The 16,710-nt window shown below is 44.1% G+C and overlaps 1 protein-coding gene and 1 long non-coding RNA gene across 6 annotated transcripts in view; one reads left to right on the top strand and one right to left on the bottom strand.

Annotated features, from left to right (window-relative positions):
• The window catches only part of LOC120452674 (synaptotagmin-like protein 5), a 54,008-nt gene that overhangs the window by 18,150 nt on the left and 19,148 nt on the right, over nt 1-16,710 (bottom strand). For 3 of the 5 annotated variants that reach the window (XM_039637018.1, XM_039637023.1, XM_039637019.1), the window contains exons 1-4: nt 6,003-6,244; nt 3,189-3,316; nt 905-2,964; nt 705-843 (exon numbers count right to left, since the gene is read on the bottom strand). In XM_039637018.1, the coding sequence (XP_039492952.1) occupies nt 705-843; nt 905-2,964; nt 3,189-3,316; nt 6,003-6,229 (2,554 nt within the window). In that variant the 5' untranslated portion in view covers nt 6,230-6,244. Of the gene's footprint in view, nt 1-704; nt 844-904; nt 2,965-3,188; nt 3,317-6,002; nt 6,339-16,710 lie in introns of those variants that run through there. The other 2 variants (XM_039637021.1, XM_039637020.2) reach the window with 2 other exon arrangements.
• LOC120452677 lies at nt 9,704-10,314 on the top strand. Its single transcript, XR_005616490.1, has 2 exons — nt 9,704-9,839; nt 9,924-10,314. It is a non-coding gene; the product is annotated as an uncharacterized LOC120452677 (long non-coding RNA).

The raw sequence follows: 16,710 nt of genomic DNA, 5'->3' as shown, positions 1-16,710 counted from the left end.
CAAAAATTAATTAACTCATTCATTCATTAGTCGTAAATACATGGTTACTTATGCGCAGGCAAACACTACTTTGGGGAGTTGTGGTTGGGGGTACTTTGTATACTTCGGAATACTGTATAAAGTGTAAAAATTTAAGTCACTAATCACTAATCGTTGTTTTAAAATATATTTTATTTGACATAATTTATTAGACAAATTATATTTCACTAAAGGAAGGGGTGTAAAATTGGCTTTATATTGTAATAATCTGTTCCAAGTCTAAATTTTCTATTATGTTGATCTATTGACTACGTAAGTGTAATATAACCTTTGACAAAACAGACATTGAACAAATAATATATAATTTCGCAAATAAAGAGCACAACTATAATCACTTGAAGCTAGATTTGGTTTGTTGCTAGTTTTGATTAAGCGAGGGACTGAGTTTAAAAAATGTACTTTATAATGTGCAATGCATATTTTCTACATAATGTATTTATAATATATATTTATACAGGTAACTAACTACTTAATAATGTTTACCTCCTTCAAATTATAATGTATATTTTCAATGACAGTGAGCGATAATGGCTTGAAATTGTGAATGCAAATGATGGGTGCTTGTGAAATAACTGGTAATAATTGCGGTCCCTGGGTTCTACGGATGCGTGATCGCAGAATGCAACCATAGCTACTATCAAAAGTGGCACATCCTCGGGACTTACCCTCCTCAGCTTCGCCGATTCCTGTGCGGCTGTTGCGGCGCCTCGCCTGCGGGATCTTCGAGTTGCCCCGCGTTTTATCCAGGATATCGGCCAGCGGACGAGGGCTGGGTATTTTCGATATCTCAGCTTTCTTGGTGGGCTGTTCAAAGAAATATTAATTTATCAACTTTCAACTAGATCAAACTTTGAGGTCAACCCACCTGAGTGTCCTTTTCGGGATGCGAGAAGGATCGGCGTGTGACGGGCTTGGGCGTGGTCTTTGCTCCAGAATCCTCGGAAACGGAGCGCATCTGCTCAGGCTTTCGCCTCTCGGCAGCATGGCTATCGGAGGCACCTCCGCTGCTGGATGCACCTTCATTGCCAGAACCTTTGCCACTCGCATCCGAGACTTGTGACAGTTGGGCCAGTTCCTCCTGCTGCATCTGCAGTTCCCTAGATTGCCGCCGCCGGAGGCGATTGTGCATTAGAGGAGTACGCGGTAGAGCTGCTCCGCCATAGAAGCCCTGGGGAGTGCCCATGTCGGGATAGTAGCCGGGCACACCACCTGAACCGCCACTGGCACCCAGTCCCACGCCAGCTCCTCCCCCATAACCCGAATCAGCCAGGACGTTCTCGGCACTGTAAATCGGTCTCTGGGACGAGTTCTGGTAGCTTCCATCATCCGAGCCATTGTTGTAGATGATACGCGGCTCACTGCTGAACCCGGCATTGTAGTTACGCTCGTACTGCACCTCGTCGGACTCCAAGAAACTGGTGGCACTGTCGCCAAAGTAATCCACGTATTCCGGGCGATTGTCCAGCTCCTCGGTGACATCGGGAAACTGATGGAACTGCTGCTTAGCCTCGCCGAAAGTTCTCTCCTCCTTCAGGCAATCCTGGCGCACCAGGCGACTGGGTGATCGGCCACCAGGTCGCTGCACAGCCGTTGGGATCTCCGGCAGCAATCTACGGTTCTCCGGATGGCCCTTGGTATTCGAGTACTCCTCGTTGCTGTGGCTGCGCACCTTGATCATCTTGGAGTGCGGATCACGGGAGTGATGGATGTTCACACTCTGACTACTGGAGTACTGCTCACCACCGCCGACGCCGCCGGTGCTGGCCACACTGCCTCCGCTTCCCAGCTCGATGCCACCCACGGCGGGCACATGGGGCTGGGAGAGAAATTGCCGGGGATTCGGGACACTTGGGAAGAGGAAATTCTGTTTGGCCCTCGGCGAAATGGGCATGAATTTTGCAGGAGGAGTAGAGTGCACTGTGAGTGTGTTGCCACTGCTAAAGGCCTCCGGATTTGGCAGCGTTTGCTGACGCATGAATTCCGGCGAACGTCGAAATTGCGGGGAAGTCTGTCGCTTTGGCGGAGATGTGGGCAGTAGCTTGACATGCTGCTCGGGATTTGGTAGTGTTGCCTGCCGTGTCATTCTCGGCTTAGGCATGGGTCCCACATCCTGCTCGTCGCTGGCCAAGCTGGACGCTTGTGACTCATAAGTCAGGGGTGGTGGCGCCACTGTCGGCGGCGGTGCTCCCGTGCTGGGCAGCAACTTGGTGCGATGATAAGTGCTGGGCGGTTCGGGAAACGAGGTCTGCCTCATGAAGGGCGGATAGCGCTGCTGCTCACCCGGCGATCTTTCCGGGGAGCGACTGTACAGCCGGTTCGGGGACGTGGACATATATATAGCCGGAGTTGGCTGAGCTGGCAGCGTGGATTGGCGCCGCACCTGGAGCCGATGATGCGTGGGTGTGACCTCCAGTTGGGGTTGCTGCGGCTGCTGCTGTTGCTGCTGCTGCGTGTAGTTGTCGCAGTCACCCACCGTCACACCAACACTAACACCCACTCCCATTCCCGGCATGGTGTTCATGTGGATGACGTCGTCGCTGTTGTAGGCGCTCGGATAGAGCGGACTCTTCTGCAGCTGATGCGGCGATGTGGGCGCCGTTAGATTCACGGAATTGTAGTTGGCCAGATTGGCGCCACTGCCGCTGAGAGCCGGGTCGTTGTTCAGGCTACTCGGAAGCGTCGACTGACGCAGGACCCTCCGTCCCAGCTGCCACTTGCTGCTGGTCGTGGGCGTGGCCGTGCCACTTCCGTAATTGATGCCGTGCGTGGGTCGCGGCTGCTGTGGCAGGTGATGCTGCTGGTGGTGCTGGTGCAGGGTGGGGTAGCTGCCCGCGGACTGTGCCTCAATCAGATGCTGCTGCTGCGGATATAGGTTGTCCGCCACCGGCTGCTGTGAGTTGGGATTGTTCGGATCGTCCTCGGGATCTGTTGGGGTAAATGGGAATATCAATTATCCATTCTAACCAATTGCAGGTGTTAACTTTGATCATTCTTTAGAAAAATCGAATTTGATATAGCTATTGAGCACTTTAAATTCATTTCAAGTGGAAAAGAATCCTTGAAGTATTCTTTCAAGCATGCATATGCTCAATCAAAGTCTCTTAACTATATGATGACAATAAATTGCAGAACAAGCTTGCTGTACTCACTCGATATGGTCCAAGAACGCCGGATGCTCTTCCTCAGAACGTCGCTGGTGGTCAGGTGGTCGACGGCACTGCAGGATCCCAGGGCATAGGCGTCCTTCAGCCACTCGCCGCTGGCCGATTGTATCTCCCTGCAAGAGCAACAACATTGCCACTTTAGAAACCAGAAAACCTCGCCAAACATTTCCCCAACTTTCGTTGGAGACGTCAAACAGTCAACAAGTAAATCGGCGACTCAGTGCTATCACGTCTGTCTGTCTTCGCGACATTTGGCAGACTGGCTGGCTGACTTTTTCAAACGAACACCGAATGCCGGATTGTCTGTGACACAGCCGCAGCACACAGCAACATGGAACATGGAACACCAACACACGCCAGCGGTTTAAGCCAGGGTGTGAGCCATCGGAAGAGTTAAAGCCAGCTTACACTGCCTTGGGTTTGCACAAACAGACAGATGTGTGTTTTTGGGGAAAAACTGTGCCAGTGAAAACACGACGTCAAAGTTTGGGGCTCAGATACCAAAGAAATAATTACATTTAATGAATAAGGCAAGCTTCAACCGGAAGTTGGTCCTGTTTATGTTTAACTTAAATCTCATGTAGGAGTTTTAAATAAAACTAAAAGTTTGCTTCAAATACCCATACAGTGCATTATACCTTAACATTACATTTTCATATAATTTTAATAGCAGTACTGAGAAAATTAAACAGAACTAAAATGTAAAGGAAATCCTAAGTTCCAAGAACTATATAATTGAGAAGCTTTTGTTAAATTTAATTAAGTTCCTAGGAAAGATAAATTTATCTTTATTACATTTCTGGGAACTTAATAATTTTAATGGCATATACATTACTCTCTTATCTATTAAGCAAATATTAATTTATAGTTCACCAGAAAAGCTCCTTTTCAATGCATAAAGGTATGCATAAAATGCATATATATGCATACATATATATGCATATATATAAAATAATCAATGAGTTGTTGCCCCGATGCAATTATGAATATTGGTAAAATAACAATTCAGTGTCTGGGCAGAAATTCGTGGAATAATTGTATTTCTTCGGCCAGACACTGTGCTTTTGTGTCTGACTTGGGGGTGCAGTCCCAGCAATTGGATAAATTCCTGCTGAGAGGCAGACGCAAATGCAGACGCCCTCCATCGAAAAAAAGGGGCTGGGCCCATCGTAGCCATCATCGTGTGGCATTCATAATTATCCAGCAGCTGCAGCAGACGCGGCCAAATTTGGTGTGCGTCATGCGTGTTGACAGGCGTGAAATCGCTGCCACCTGTAGGCGACCTGCTGTATTCTCGGCTCGGGAAATCAACATTTACCACACGGCATTCATAAGTGCACAGTACATAGCAGTTTGGCCTGCAGCTGGCGACGAGTTGGCCAAGATTTAATTACTCAAATGTCTGCGTCTGTGGCCTTGCCAACTCAATACGGGCATTTCTCAGCTGGGGAGTTTCTGTGTTTTTTTTTTTGGGACCTGGGCTCGCCCATTAACACTGAACCTTTCGTGTGTGGGTCGCCTGTCTCATCAGAGGCAATTGTTATGTTGCCAAATGTTGGCACAAACCGAGAGCTGCTGATGCTGTGGTGACACAGGGCGTATGCGCAATGTGTGGGGCTGCCTATGTTTATGCTGGCGAAATGGGGCCAGAACATACAGTGCAGCTCATTAAACGGCCCGGCACTTGTTGACAGATTGCTGCTGTTGGTTGAATGAACACGTTTGTGTTTTGAGGGGAACATTTTGCAATCCTTCGAGCTGCCTCATTGCCTGGTTATCTAATACATCAAGCCAAGCTCCTTTTGGTCACCGAAAATGATGACCAATATTTAGAATTGGACAGCTGGAACTTCTGTTCGCGAACACGAGTGTGCATTTAAGCCGCTTCGCATCACAAATGGGCCATCAAGAGGGCAAAGCAAACACGACTAGCTGAAAACAAACCGTTTCAAATATTCAAAACTGCCAACTAGCAAAAGAAACGTGCACCAAAAAATATGCCGCATCAGTTATGCGGAGTTTCAGTTGACAGCCTGTGACACCTGATGCCCACGGGCTGAAATGGAAAATAAACAAAAGAACCATTTCTATCAGCTTGCAATGCGAATAAACCTTTTCCTCGAATTATTTTGGGCAAATGCAAGCAAGAGATTTTGTCTCTCTCTGTCCGTATGCAATGCTATACTTTGTTGATTCATGTTGCACCAACAGGCTTTGGGTGACAATTTCGGCGACACAAAGCAACCGAAAGGGCATGCAAAATTAGCTTGCAACGTTGAAAGTTGCAATGTGTGTGCTAGAAAGTCCAACGCACAAAATGAATAAATGGGAAAACGATTGCCAGGGCGTAAAACCAAAGTGCAGTTTTGGGAAAGGAACCTCAACAAAAAAACTACCCTAAGGTAGAAGTTACGTTGCCTATTTTTCAGGATTATAAATAAAAATATCTCCTGCTTTAACAGAAAATCGATCATCTTAATACACACTTATAGGAACCGTAACAAAGGATCAATATTATTTATGTCATTTACAACAACTTATAGTATCAGAATGTCCTGTACAGGGTATACCACCACCACGTAGACAATCATGCCCCGACATGAGGACAAGGACACAATGTAATGTTTTGTATTTTAGCTTGGTTTTCGTGTGCGTGAGTTGAATAGTTTGGTCGCATCCACAGAGTTTTGTGAGTTTTTAGTTGGCAATGAAAATTGGAGGACAGACGTATAGATGCATAGAGAGAGAAGGAGAATACAGAACTGATACAGACAATGGGAGTGACAGAGACACACTTACATTTGCTTGTGGCACACCACGCACACCCAGTCCGTGGTGCGCGATGTGAATTCGCGACAGGCTTTGCACACGCGCAACTTGCAGACGCGACAGGGGGCGCCACGGTTGGTGATGCGACCCAGTTCGGTGGTGCAGCGGGCGCAGTGGCGACTCGGGTCGCTCGTGTGTGCGTTGTGGTTGTTGTGTTGTTCGAGCTGTTGTTGTTGTTGTTGTTGACTGGGCTGCATGGTTGTCTGTTGTTGATGTGGTTGTTGTGTGGCATCGAGTGGCTGCACTCCACCAACGACCTTGGCCGCACCCTTGCGCCTCAATGCATACAATTCGGCGCGCAAGAGCCTGTTGTTGTTGAAATTCGGTTGGAGTTGTTGTTGAAATTGTTGTTGGAGTCATTGTTGTTGTGTAGTGTTTTTTGTTGAAATTGTATATGTTGTTGAAGTTGTGGTCGTAATTACAGCGATGGTTGTTGTGGTAGTTTTGGAGTTGTTGTTGAAATTGTAATATGTATTTGTTGGAGTGGTTTCAATTGTTGTTTTTACGGGTTTGTTGTTGCGTGTAGTTGTTTAAATTACAGGGGTTGTAGTTTTTGTAGTGGGTCGGTTTGGGAGGTTTTGGTTTTCGGTTCCGGGTTGATAACATAATTACATGACAGACGCATAGACAGTTTGGTTAGATTGTTGGTTAAGAAACGAAAACACGTTACAAAAAGTTAACATGACATTTTGCGACAGTCAGGCAAGGAGAGAGCGAGAGGGAAAGAGAGTGAGAGAGAGACAGAGAAAGCGGCAAGCGTGTATGGTGGGTTTTCGGGTGTGAGTGTGTGTGAGTGCGTGATGTATGTGTAGTTAAATGGAAAGAGACAAAGAATAAAAAGAGCACACAAAAACTTGTCATTAGTTGATTTAGTAGCAATTTAATCGATTTTCGAATTGAATTTTGGTTAATTTAGGTTAGCTGGATTGGTTAAGGCAACATTTTCACGTGCGCGATGTTTTTTATAAAATTAATTGATATGACTAGCCATGAGACAATGGGCCAATTAAATATGTTGCAGCAGGATGTGCACGAAATGTAAGCTTAAAATAATAAAATTGTGGCAGTTTGACATATGGCGTTTGAGTTTTAATTGTCATTGGGGATAAGCGTACAAAGCTCCTAATTGCAGCTCACATTCCTTATCTACGCCTAACAAAACTTACAAATAACGTAAAAGATTATGTTTCATTTGACTAGAATTCGTAATCTGTAAATCGAAGACATATGATGAATTTGAAACTATTTAATTAGAATTCCAAAGACATACACCCAAGCTCACTAATTTGATTAGTTTCGAGCTGCACAATGTTGCCTAATTAAATCTCCCATTCCTGAATCCCAAATTATGCAAATGGCGCACATGTAGGCGAAAGTTGGCAGTCCAATTAAATCGGCAATCAAACGTAAGTCGATGTCCGGTTGCCAAATTAAGTTTGAGGTCCCCCATGTCCTGCCCCAATCTCTCGGGATTTTCGGGTATTTGGTGTCCTCACCGCTGTTCTTTAAGCCGGCTGCTTAATATTAACGTCCAACTGGCAGGCGAGAGCTATAAAACATGGCCAAGACCTGCTGACACATAAAACAAACACGTGGCTGCGTACAGTGGCAGCAATATGTGTATCACAAAAGAGACTGTCCAAATTGTGATTAAAATCAAATATCAAATATTTTTAATATCTTTCTTGAGTAAGTTCAATATTAAAATCCCAAATCAATAAATGAATGATTAATAACAGGACTTGAGCTGAATTCAGTTAAATCAATATTAGTTCTATTATGTTGACCTCTGGTGTAGGCAAGTGCGATGATGTGATGTGTCGGTAAAAGGAGTCACGCAGAGCGCATAAAAATCCGAACAGGACTTTGGTTTCTGGGTAAATTATGTTGCCAGCAGGCCTGGCAAGAACACTTTTTAATTATAATTTTATCTGCATTCAGGCATCGGGCATCGGGCATCGGGCTTGAAGTGCGTGCAAGCTTTATTAGCGTCACAAAATCAGTAAACGACAAGCGGCAACCACAGAGCCTAGTGAAGCGGCCCTCCAAGGGGCAGGAAGCGGAAACGAAACCCAAAACCGAGGCCAAGCCAAAACTGTTGCATACTCCCAGGAGCACAAACACAGCGAACACAGAGCACTAGAATGGTGAACTAACCACATACCACAAAACCCATGGCCGGGGACATGTTTTATTGGCCTGGTTAACGCATAAAGTCTGCACCCACCGCCAAACGGCAAAGGCGCGCTGGTTTTTGGCATCACAACCCACTCCTGCTGGCACTGGAAAAAACTTTACCTATTTTTTAAATTTAGACATGCGAGTTGCAATGTTGAAAATGTGGCTAGATTAACAGCTCTTATACTTTGGAATATAAAACATTAAAATGATTGGCTTGGACATATTGTTGGGGTATAACTCAATTTGATATAATGTCTGAGTTTAGCGAATGTTGAATTAAATAAATACCCCGGTGAAAAATTTAAGTTACTAAATAGATTCGATTACGATCTGCGTTGAAAATGGTTTAAATTTGTTGAATTTTACTCCTACTTCAACGAGGGAGCTATTCCAAATATGTTTGAAATGTTTTAAACTGATTATATTTATCTACTGAAAGGACCTGCCTCTTCGAAAGGCCTTCTGTTCGCCGTGTAGTCGTGCTCATGCTTAATGTGCCATCTGTTGGCATGTCAGGATAGCATATACGTCGAGTGTGCGCCGTGAATGTGAGTCGAGATGTGGAGATGTGGCAAGGGAAGTGTTCGCAGTCGCATGTTCAAGTGCCCGAGTGCTGGTGTAGTAATAGTTGTAGCTACACGACCAGCACGCTGGCGTTATGAATTAATAATCATAATAAGCCATTAGGGCAGGAACAACAGGAGCGGCAGAAACGGGCTGCCAAAAAGTGCTAACTCTAATGGCCATAAATTCACAGTGACCATGAAAGTGGTGCAAAGACCTGGATTAGCCGACAGCCTTTGTTGTGTGGCGGCGGAACAGTTTTTGGTCAGAATATGATTAAAAACCCTAACATGGCCTAAACAAATAACGTTACGCATGTTTCCCACTGTCCTGGCGCCCAAATTCTCCGCTCCGCTCTGCGGGCTTATGCAAATAAGCAACTAATTAAACTGATGTAAATCAGCTGCGTCCTTCATTTGGGATCCGGATGGGGTACCCATTTTGGACGCCGGGCCGTGTGACCTTTTGGGTCAGATCGAACACCTGGTCCAACGGCAGGCCATCGCCATCGCCTTTGCGTTGTTGGTTTATTAGATATCAAAGGAGAGATAACATTTTCGGAGTCCTGCCGTGGCGCTTTGATGTTGCCTTGGGGCAGCAGACAACAGGCAAATAATTCGCTACTTTTCGGGCTTACTGCTAATGCAATTGGTCTGTGTTTCGGTCTGACTTCAAATGCCATGGATTTTGTTTGGCGAGAGAAGTGCTGATTAACTTTTTGTACACAGAAGGGCTACAAATATTAAATTTCTAAACTAATTTTGTTGAAGTAGCTGTATGCTAAATGTTAGACATATAGTTTTTTTAAGGATGACCTCAAAACTGATATTTTCTGCCCGGTTAATTATAATAAGTAAATTCGCTGTAAGCAATGCGAATTTCCCTCCACTGATCAATATACCATTTCTGTGTAAGCCAAAATAAAAAGAGATTATACAAATAAATCGTATATTTATATTCAGAATTTCAACACATAAATGGCATGTATTTTCTGTCTAGCAATTTTCGGTTATTTAGCATCCACATATTTCACTTCCAACGAGGAAATATTAAATTGGTCAGGTATTTTAAAGCATCGCAGCTGTTCATATTTCCACAAGGGAATGATTGGCCACTCTGTCGTCTTTCCCTGCGTTTTCCCCCTAGATTTCCCACTGAAATATGCCATAATTCAAATCGTTCCCGACCACAGGCAACGCCACTGGCCGTTGGCAGCACCGGCTTGTCCATTAGATTTACGATTTTAATGACGCCCAGTGCTGGCGCTGATGTGCCAGAGAATGCGAATATAAATAATTACCAGGCTAAATATGATTTGTCGGGGCGTCTGGAGTGGACTGCTGGCTACTGGCTACTGGATGCTGGATGCTGGAAGAGGTGGTTCTTGGATTTCTGATGCAGGGGCAAGAGCAAGAGCAAGGACAATGGCCAGTAGCTAGGGCGATGGCCATGATGCCGTGGGGCTCGCGTTTCCGTTTCAAATTAAAACTTTTTGACAGCATTGCGGGCCGAATAAAAAAATGGATACCAAACTTGAGACAGCCAGAGGGCATGGCATTTAAAATGTATCACAGGTGCTTTAATTTAAAGCATTCAGGTCACTCGACCGGTTGAGCACCGGAAATGGCCTGCCATTTGTGCGCCTTTTAATTATGCAATGGACGACAAAATGGCGTCACTCGACGGAGCGTGTGCATGTGTGTGTGGCTAAGTGCTTGAAAATGTTGTTAGTTTTAATTAATTTTAAATGGCAGTGGGCTAAAACCCTGGTAATCGTCCTAAGCACGCAACCAGCCAAATATAACTAATAAACCTTCGTGGTTTCCATGGGCAGCGTTTTGCACTTATGCAGTTTGTTCCGCTTGTAAATTATCCCCTTTGCCAGTTGACTTTTTGTTCCCGCAACAATACAGCTTCGAAAACACACCAGCCGTGTTGTCGTGCCGACAAATATGGTGGGAAAATCAAATTAAATGCGAATTTTGTTGAATTTAAAGCACTCGCCACACGTGTCGTATGCTTAATGGGCCACGACCATAAACCTAAATAAACGTTTGCTCCCTTTCCGTCCTTTTCCGTTCCTTTTTTTTTGCACACATGTTCGAGTATGTGCTCAGTTTTGCCAAGGGTTTTCAGGCATGCGGATCGTATCCAGTGGATACATTTATTAAATGCTTCGCAACAGCGAAATGGTTGAAAGTAAAATATTGCATTGTAGAAGGAGGTAAAGTAAAATTTAATTTTTATTTGAAGTATTGCAAATTTCTAATCCAAAATTAAAAAATTAAAATTTCTATATCCAAGGTTTGTTTAAAAACCACTTGAAATATATTTAAATAATTTAAAGGAAAATAACTTTAATTTTAAACCTATTAAAAGCGGACATAGGGACGTAGGGCCAAACGGGCAACCCTTTCCAGTTCTTAAACTTCGTTTTGACACTGATAACCGGGCAAGGGACATACATGGGTTTCATCGGCCCTCAGCTGGGATCCAGCATTTGCATAATTACATATCGGACGAGAGGAGGGCGACGAACCGGAGGATGAGGTGTCCCGTGTCCCGTGTCCCGGCACGGAGTACATTGACATCTAAACAGGCGACAGACAATGGGCCATATGCGAAACTTTATTTCTGCGTTGGCCATGTCTCAAAGTTAATGGTCCTCTCCCTTTTCAGCGGTTTTACCCCAGAGTTTACATTAGCTTATGGCCCATAAGGCAATGTTCTCAGCCGGCTTAAGTGGCCATCTGAAGATGAATGATAGTGCCTATGATAGTGAATGATAGAACCACAGGCCACAGGCAAGCCATTGTGTAAGCCCTTTTGCTGGTAATTAAGCTAATAAGGAACTAATCACAGTTGCCTAGTGTAAATTGCCGATAAACTTATCTTGCCACAGGAAGGGTCGGCTTCATTTATAGAAATATGTTTGATACAACTATTAACTAAATAACCCATATTTCAGCTGGAAACATTTAGTTTCGTTCTCAATTCGTTTTTTTTCTGTGTAAACCAGAAAACGACGTCAAACAAGTCGTATGCGCAATATTCATGAGCTGAGCTGCATTACGCATACGCCAGGTGTGCAGCGACTGCCAATCCCAGATAAAATAAATGCCAACATGCATAATGAAGTCGCAACAGGACTCGGCATTCTTCTCAATTTCTGCATAATTCAGTAAATAAAGCGCCTAAAGAGCCAAGTCAGGGGAACAAGGAACACGGGTACATGGCTACATGGATGCCCCATAAATTTTGCGCCATAACAAATTTTGATTGCCGCGCATTTCGCACGCCGTTCCCGCCGCGCAAAAAGACAATAAAACCGCCATCTTCAAGATAAAACCAAGCCATGTGCCGCAAAAAAATAGCTCACGGCCACAGACGACGATACACAAATAGAGCGCGGAGATGAAAGCGCCGGAATCTGAATCTGAAATTCAGCTTTCCTGCCCGCTGGGCTGCGATGTTGTCATATTTGTCACATTTCTGACAGTTTTCAAAAGCGCTGGCCAAATGGCAAACTAGAAAACTGTGTCAATTTTTTCTGCCTTTTTTTTCCTTTTTTCGCGTTTTTTGAATCAGCTGGAGAAGGGCATGCGCAAAGTCAAAGAAAAACCAGAACGATTTATGGTTGACTTTTTTGTTTGAAATCCACTTTGGTAATGGCACTGAAATTGCCGAACATTTATTACTTAATAAACGAAGCCAGAACAACTATGTGGATGGCCAAGCGAAATTGAAAAAGCCCCCGACGCAAGAGAATGAAAAACTTTGGGGTTAAGGTCTTAGGAGGGACTTTTGGCACCCCCCCAAAATGTTGTTTGAGATGTTTTCACAGCAGTTAGCTCTCGTTGTTGCGTCTTTTTACAGCGCTTAACTGAGCCATTCGTGCGTTAAATTATAGCCAAAAGTCTTTGGGGGCCTTTGGTCCATCCGCTTTTAGCTGCCTGCTGCTTCCTTGTTTTCTGTTTTGCCGAGATTTGCTCCAGTGCCAAATCAAACAAGTCGTCAATTTGTACTTTCATTTACTTTCCTGCCCGCTCAACGATGAACAGCGAAAACCAAATGCTGGATTGAGGGGACGAGGGGTGTTGCGGAGGGGAGCGCACCGGAAATCGCACGGCTGCCATTTTAAGCACCGGCTAAATAACAGTTAATCGACGCATCACCTGTCAGCGTTGTCATCGTCGCCATGATTGTTGCCTTTGTTGCCCACTGTTTGCTGTTTGCTGTTATTCTTGGTCTTCACCCACTGTTGACCATTGTCTGCCATTCCGTTTTGGCCAGTTGTTTATTTATTTGCCTTTGGCTTTCCAGTCCAGCCAGCGCGCCCTTCTCGCGAAAACAGAAACGGCAAAGGGAAAAGTGGCAAGGGGAACGGTGGAAAAAATGTTTTCTTAATTGACATTTGGCGAGCTTAATTGGCCGGACCATTGTCGTTCTCCTCATTGGCCGGGTCGAGCGCATAATTAAGGTTTAAATCATATTTAAATAAACCCCGAATGGCATTGCATCGAATAATGTGAAAATAATGTGGGAAAAGGAAAACCTTAAAAGTCTACAGGCTATCTAAAAGGGACATTATTTTCCTCAAGCACCAGTCTTGTTATGAACTTGGTATAAACTTCGTGCAATAATATCATGTTTACGATTTAAGCGACTTTAAAGTAACGAGCGCATTGTTTGGAATGATCAAAGAAGGGATAGCCCTTTGAAAATGCGATACTTTTCGTGAATCTCAATCAAAGGTGACCCATTTGCAGTTGGTAACTGATATTTTATCAATCTGCCGTCTCACAGTTTTAATGTCCGTTGTCGCCGCTCATTATCCTAATGAAATGCAGCCATCAATCATGGAAGCCCGGACAGTATACAAAATGGTGGCCGAAAAACAAAAATGACCCATATGTGACCGGCATGGGGAATTTAGTACTGGCCAGGCAATCTAATAAAACACGATTTCTCCGTTTCTTTTCAATAAGCAATCAAGTGACTCGCACATGGCCAAATCCATCTATGGAGATTAAATGTATATGGGCGTGTCTATCGGTGTGGTTCTCTCCAGCAACCCCGCTTGATACACTACATATAGCCGTACTACCAACATACACTGTGTATAGAAAATGCCATGCATGTCGCATGTCCTGAATACCGGATAATGCTCTATGACAGCCGCGTGTTCAACGAATTTCAATATTTTCATTTATGGGCTCCGACTCTGTTGCTCTGCAGCTCTGTTCCTCTGTGGCGGGGTGTTGAGTTTTTCTTTATGTTGCTGTCTTTTCCTTTCTTTTTTTTTGGCGCATGTGCGAAAACAACAACACGGGAGGGCTGGAAAAATGGAAGCCTGCATTGTTGGCCATATTTCGTGATTAATATTTGATAAGTCCCACATGTAAACTAAACAAAATCAATACCAGGTAACTGACTTGGTGCGCGGCGAGAGTAGAAAAATGATACAATATTGGGCTCTATGGCGGGGCAGCAAACATTGAAATGTAGCTGGACATTGGTCAGCTTGGGGGCATATGGAAAATACTTTACTCATTCAACCCACTCGATGTGTTAATATTCAAATCGGAACCACTGAAAGGATGTCGAAAAGCCATTGACATGGGAGTCACGTAACGTGACTTAAGTTTCCAGCTTGTTTCCAAGAATTCGACTTATTGACAGACGCGCCGAAAGTTATGAAAACATTAAAAGGAACCTAAAGGCCCTCCCCCCCATAAATGCCTTGCGAGCTTTGGGTTTTCTCTCCTTTTGGTATGGCCCAAAAAAAAAGGTTCATAGCCTGGGCAAAAATTATGGTGCCCAGTAAAAGGGAGAGAAGGAGGAATGTGAAATGTGAAATGCGAAACAAAATTGCTAAACACTTAGGCAAATGAAGCTGCGACTGCGAGCCTGGGCGCGTTTTCCGGTCGACAGCCTCGCAAAATTTGCTTCTCCTCGTACAAAATTATAAATTTACGGCCGGCGTCTGCATAAAAATAAATGTAAATAAAAAGAGTAGAGAAATGCCCGAACTGCCCAGCTGGAATGGCTCGACTTAGTTTAGTTGACTTTGCACTGACTGCTTTTCACCTAAAGCGATTTTCATTGTGAATGCGATTTTACAATTCGCAGAAAAGGGTTTGCCCTTGTCTATTTTCTTAGAGTTGCAATTTGTATAAGTGAGATTTTCCTTGTAAAATGCATTGACCTTTAAAAAGACCATTTTAAAGGCGGTTAAAAGCGGTCTTTTTAATGGATAACTGATATTTACAACTATCACGTAAGCGTTTGAGGTAAAAGACACTTTTTAAAGAACTTTGTCATCCGAACCTTCTCAATAAATCCACATATCTAAGTTGTAAGTGCGAATTAACCTTCTCAAGTTGTCTATCTTCTGCCATATCAGACTGGGAGGAAGAACTACGTCTTGCCGCCCGACCGCCATCACCCAACCACCCACAACCACCCACTTTATGTACCGTTCCCAATGGAACCCACTTCAGACGAAGTAACCGTAAATAAAGTCGAGTCGAGTCGACTTCGACGTGGAGAGCTACGTGCCGCCGACGACAAATTGTACGTGCGTAAATTGGCCGCCTGCCAAAAAGGTTGTTGACTTATGGCCAAAAGCCCGCTTGTCGGCTCACAAATTTGGCCAACCAAGTGCCGTTGCCTGGCGTTACACGACGTCTTCCGTTTTTGGCCAACACTTCACATCGCACACCCTCACTTCCCCCTCTTCTATGGACCATTTCCTCTGGGCAAGCGTGACATTGTTCAATTCATTGCCAGCCATTCAGAATTTTAAGTAATTGAAGGCAACGCACACGCTAACTAGCCAACAATTCCGTTTAATTATGTAATGTCCAGACGATTTATGACCCAGTCTTGGAAGGCACGATGGCAAATGGATTTGCATTTTCACGCTTTTCATCAAATTAGTTGGCCTAACATGCAGCTGAAAGTTCGACCAAGAGTAGTGGAATAGCTGAGTCAGCAAGTGAAACTTATGTTGAAGGGTATATTTTCTAGTTAAATATTATTAAATAAAATATTAGATAAATCGTGCCTTGAAAGTCCATCTTCAAATGAATATCTATTAGTTTAGCACTTGGACATTTGTGTGGTGCGCCCTACAAATACGAATAAAATCACGCTCATAAATTGTAATTTACGCTGTAAGTCGAACCAGAACCCCAGACCTTTTCCACCTTTTTTAATCTCGGTCAAACTCTAAATCCGGCGAACTCCATTGGTGGGAAACCACAGGTTTGACTTGGGTGGGCGTTGTACCCGACTTTTATATATTTATACGATTATATGTGTTTGTAGGTAAGTAGGTACGTATATCGCCAGAGTAGTTGGCTGTTAATGCCGCACATGCGGCGCACAAAGCGCTTTTCGTTTTTGGTTTATGTCTCTACATTGGCTGGCTGTAAAATTTATGACAACCAACTTAATTCAATTTCAGCCATGTGTCAATCAACGGCTGCATTTAAGTGGAAAGCTATGTGCAGCCAATCGAAGTCCGGAGTCCGCACGGTCCATGCCATTTTATTTTGACATATTTTTAAAGCATACACAACATACACTTACACGCTTTGTAAAAACGCTGTGCGCAGCTAAAATTGATGTTTAATTATTTACCACGAAACTAATTTCAACGAGGTCTGTGAAACAAATGAATTTTACTTGTTTGTAAGCTGTGTGGGCCACAAGAAATAGAATCGATTGGGAAAGACCATTCGATTTAACCTCTTCATATTGCACATGTGTAATTTGATATGTCAGTTCATCATTGTCAATCGAGTAACATTTAATTAAAGGCGCTGTCAATCCAAAGTCGAACAGTAAATTATCTGGCCCCTGTCAACCGTAATTGAGCGCCGAGCTGCACCTGTTGAGGCCAATTTTCAATCTGGCAACAGTTTTG

This window comes from Drosophila santomea, chromosome 3R (genome assembly GCF_016746245.2).
Source record: "Drosophila santomea strain STO CAGO 1482 chromosome 3R, Prin_Dsan_1.1, whole genome shotgun sequence".
Lineage (NCBI taxonomy): Eukaryota > Metazoa > Arthropoda > Insecta > Diptera > Drosophilidae > Drosophila > Drosophila santomea.
The sequence above is the reverse complement of the archived record's forward strand: the minus strand, read 5'-3'. Positions and strand labels throughout refer to the sequence as shown.